Source organism: Tripterygium wilfordii, chromosome 14 (genome assembly GCF_013401445.1).
Source record: "Tripterygium wilfordii isolate XIE 37 chromosome 14, ASM1340144v1, whole genome shotgun sequence".
Classification (NCBI taxonomy): Eukaryota; Viridiplantae; Streptophyta; class Magnoliopsida; order Celastrales; family Celastraceae; genus Tripterygium; species Tripterygium wilfordii.
Genome location: NC_052245.1, coordinates 9,498,405 through 9,503,173, shown reverse-complemented (window position 1 = coordinate 9,503,173; position 4,769 = coordinate 9,498,405). Strand labels below are relative to the sequence as shown.

At 37.6% G+C, this 4,769-nt stretch overlaps 1 protein-coding gene across 1 annotated transcript; it reads left to right on the top strand.

Annotated features, from left to right (window-relative positions):
* Positions 1-555: 555 nt before the first annotated feature.
* Positions 556-3,604, top strand: LOC120015179 (chalcone synthase A-like). The gene is made up of 2 exons (XM_038867427.1): positions 556-858; positions 2,424-3,604. The coding sequence occupies exons 1-2, from the start codon at positions 681-683 to the stop codon at positions 3,413-3,415; spliced, it is 1,170 nt and encodes a 389-aa protein (XP_038723355.1). The 5' UTR covers positions 556-680; the 3' UTR covers positions 3,416-3,604.
* Positions 3,605-4,769: the final 1,165 nt, after the last annotated feature.

Genomic DNA, 4,769 nt, shown 5'->3' with positions numbered 1-4,769 from the left:
TTCCAACCAAAGAAACATAACATATGTGTACCATCAGACTTAATTACAGTGCAATTATACGATTGCAACTTTTGTACATCTATTATGATAGAAATCCCAACAATTGATATTCCAGTTCGTACGCACAAAATTTCATATGTATTATGTACGACATGTGAAGCTCCTGAATTCATTTGGATCTTTTACGTTCAACTCAGTAGTTGAGATAATTATGATACCAACTGCTGGAATTTTTATCATTTTCGTTTGTACAATTCCATCAAAATTATGAGTAAGACAAGAGGGCAAGAAAAAACTCCTGTACCAGTTAATCTTAACCGTCCGATCAATCAAAAGAATTTTGATCTTGGTGTGGTAAGTAAGAGTAAGACCAAACCAAACATTCAAATCTTGTGGAGGGTTTGATAGACAAGTAGTATACATAACTGACCTATCACGTGCCGGGCAGCCTCTAAGGTAGTTGAGAATTCCATAAATGCATAGGTGCAGCACGTGATCCGGTGATCCCCACCTACCCTTACTCAAACGCAAATATATATATTCTTCGGTGCAATATTTCTCTTCACCGCCACCATCCACTACCACTACTGTTAATAACTAGCTAGCAGCAGCAGCAACTGGTGGTCGATCACCAATTTTGACTCTAACCACCGTTCGATTCGTTTGTGATCAAGGAAAGAATGGTTACCGTCGATGAAGTCCGGAAGGCACAGCGGGCCGAGGGCCCCGCCACGATCATGGCCATCGGAACAGCGACTCCGCCGAATTGTGTTGATCAGAGCGCATATCCGAACTACTATTTTCGTATCACAAACAGCGAGCACAAGACCGAGCTCAAGGAGAAGTTTAAGCGCATGTGTAAGTATGCATAGATACATATACATTAATACATACATACATCCATACATATATATATATATATATTGCATGACCAAAGTGGTTAGTAGGTGTATAGTAATTAATCGGTTTATCTGTCATGGGTTCCTGGATTTTTGGAGCTGTTGGAGTTCCTATTATGCATGCGTTTTCTTGTAGCTATAATTTGGCTTTGGCTCTGTGGATTTGGGTTTTTTTTTTTACTGTACTGCAATTCCACGTATGTATTTTTGGGCTATGTCAATTCATCACAAGAAAATAGGTATTTTACGAAGGAATTTTCTGTCCCAAAATAAGGTATAGCTTGTTTTATTTTCTTGTATTTGGGTTTTGATTTTCTTTTGGATGAGAATTCCCTTATTATCGTGTATATTTTTCTTTAATTCAATTATTGCTTACCAAAAAAAATATAGTAATTAATCAGGTATTAATTATTTCTTGCTCTCACAATTGTATAAACATTAAGTTAGATTTCTTTGACTATACCAGCAGAGCAATATTTTTGGTACGTACGTTATATAAATGTGCAGGCAGATTTTGCACGGGTTTGCATTTAATATTAATTAGTTTTATTATTCTATTATTAATATGATAAAAACAAAATCAAAGGGCCAACAGTTATATATATATATAGTTGAATCAAAAGGTGATATTTGGAGTTGTAAAAAATAATTATATTAATTGTTTGAAATCGATAATTTGTGGTTAGGATTATTTGGTAGATCTAGACCTTAAATATTTATTATTTTTGTTAGCTACTGTGTTTGTAATGTAGTAACAGATAATTGTTCATGTTATGGAAAAAGTCTTCATTTCTTCATCATTATTGATTATTGAGAGTATATTATTCTGAAAGTAGAATATTCTTTTGGTCATTTTAAGATCAATAATAATACCTTTGATTTATATACATGGTTATTATTTTTTGGCACGAGAATAACATGTTGGTACGAGAATAATGGTAAGAAAACCATATAAAACCCATAATGCAATGATCATCCGAGACACAATAATATGTTGAAACATATATATATATATATATATATATATATACAGAAATTCTCCTATGTGGACCAAAAGTGTGGACCAAGTTTGTGGACTTGTTTTTCAACCATAGATGTGGTGGGTCCCATAATAAATGTGTGGCCCCCACTTATGTTGTGATTGATTACAACTATTGAATTTTGGTCCACAAACTTGGTCCACATAGGAGAATTCCTGTATATATATATATATATTTTAATAACATGTGTTAAATTAGTCAGGATCAATGGTGCATATTCCGTAAATTGTTATTAAATTAGTCACAATCAAAAGTACGTATTTTGTCCTTTTTTTTTTTGAATAAAGATATTTTGGTCCTTGATATTGGGAGAGGAACAATACACGTGTATTGTTTTGGATCTTAAACTCAAAACTCCTCAACAATTCACACACCTTACCTTCCTCACCATATTTACTTCACAACCATAATGGGTACGGCGGTTAGGTTCACAATTACTAAGCATGATTTGAAGTTAATTTTGTTTGTTTGTTTGTTTTTTTAGGTGAAAAATCAATGATCAAGAAGCGTTACATGTACTTGACTGAGGACATCCTGAAAGAAAACCCTAGCATGTGCGAATACATGGCCCCATCACTTGATGCGAGGCAGGACATGGTGGTTGTTGAGGTCCCAAAATTAGGCAAAGAAGCAGCCACAAAGGCAATCAAACAATGGGGCCAGCCCAAGTCCAAGATAACCCACTTGGTCTTTTGCACCACTAGTGGTGTGGACATGCCCGGCTGTGACTACCAGCTCACCAAACTATTGGGTCTGCGTCCCTCCGTCAAGCGCCTCATGATGTACCAACAAGGCTGTTTCGCTGGTGGCACCGTCCTCCGCCTGGCCAAGGACCTTGCCGAGAACAACAAGGGGGCGCGTGTACTTGTCGTGTGCTCGGAAATTACTGCGGTGACCTTCCGTGGGCCTAGTGATACCCACCTTGATAGTCTCGTGGGCCAGGCCCTGTTTGGTGATGGGGCTGCTGCTATCATCGTGGGTTCGGACCCGGTGCCAGGGGTCGAGAGGCCTTTGTATGAACTAGTCTCGACAGCCCAAACAATCCTGCCCGATAGTCATGGGGCCATCGACGGGCATCTCCGCGAAGTTGGGCTTACATTTCATCTTCTCAAGGATGTTCCTGGGCTTATTTCGAAGAACATTGCCAAGAGCTTGGAAGAGGCATTCCAGCCTTTGAACATCTCGGACTGGAACTCACTTTTCTGGATCGCGCACCCTGGTGGGCGGCCTATTCTGGACCAAGTTGAGGAGAAGTTGGGCCTGAAGCCCGAAAAATTACGGGCCACAAGACAAGTGCTTTCTGACTATGGAAACATGTCAAGTGCATGTGTGCTGTTTATTTTGGATGAGATGAGGAAGAAGTCTGCTGAAGATGGGCTTAAGACCACTGGAGAAGGGCTTGAGTGGGGAGTGCTATTTGGATTTGGGCCTGGGCTTACTGTTGAGACTGTGGTGCTTCATAGCGTTGCTAATTGAAGTGGGCCTTCAATAATTGGGTTTGGGCCTGGCCCTTCTATGTTTGGCTTCCATTTCTGGCTTTCTTTTTCGTTTCTGGGTCTTCCAATTTTTATTTGTATTTTTGCGTACGTGTTTAATTTCTTATGTCTATGAAGTTATGCTGCAATTCAAATCATGATGAATAATATGTTGTTTGCTTTATGTCATGGATGAAAACTAGTACTATTTCTGTCTTTGTGAACGCTCAAAGTGGTTGTGCAAAATACGTTTTGAAGCTTGTGTTGCAATTCAAATCACGAGTAGCTCAGATGACACTCATATGTGTGGTATCTCATTAAATTCTCGAGTTCGAGCTTCCCTCATCACCTTTCCCTGTAATCGAAAAAATCGTGAAAAATGATAATGTTATTTCTATGTTTTATATCATGAATGACACTAGTGTTAGAGAAAGCTAAAATGTTTTACATCATGGTGGAAAATTGTACTTGTTAGTGAAAGATCAAAATTCAAATGTTTGTCCATGGTACATTATTATGAGGAAAGCATCAAATGTTTCTCTAAGTATATCCTACAAAGCTTATGTTGCAATTCAAATCATGAAAATAATTGCAAAAGTTCAAGTTTTAGTGATAATGAAGATTCATAGACAAACTATGTATTGATTCATGTAAATATTACTCAAAGCATATTTAGGTGTTCTAGAGTTTGATGAGTCTTGGTAGTATTGCACTTTACGTATTATTGTTGTTTGTTGTTATTGGTTGTGTGTTTAGACTAAAGACCTAATAATTTCAATAATAAATTCCAATTCGTATCAAGAACAAAAATAGTCTGTATCCTATAAATCTATCGTTGCAATTCAAACATGAGCGTTCTTGGGGTGGGGCGATATGGACCGCCGTCCATGGCCTCATATTTTTGAAAAAATAGCAATGTATAGTAGCTCCTGTCGCAACCGGGGTCACGACGCGGACCGGCGTTTGAAAGGATGAAAAATGTTTAGAGTCGCCACCAATTGATTTAAGGTGCAATTGGACACCGTAAAAACCTGCGAACCAGAGAAAAGGGTACGGGGATCGATTGAGTGTGAGGAAGGTGTTAGGCACCCCACAACTCCCGTTTGAAAACAGTTACCCTAATTAATTTCATGGCTATCTTATGGATACTTGCTCTTTGCAAGATATAATTGTTAAAGTTTGAATTATTACTTTCAACACACTTATCAATTTATGATAATGTTTGAAAAAAAATAACTTGGAATATTACTATCAATTTATGATAGTTTTTATTTGGAGACACACTACAACTTTTGGTAGGTTTAATTTTAAACACCAACTTATGGTGTTAATGATAAAATACCCTACCAACTTTT

What these genes read in the sequence shown, in the direction of transcription:
- LOC120015179 (XM_038867427.1), top strand. Translation starts at nt 681, where the DNA reads ATGGTTACCGTCGATGAAGTCCGGAAGGCACAGCGGGCCGAGGGCCCC. An exon ending in GGAGAAGTTTAAGCGCATGT is followed by an intron (nt 859 to 2,423) that starts GTAAGTATGCAT and finishes TTGTTTTTTTAG; the next exon opens with GTGAAAAATCAATGATCAAG.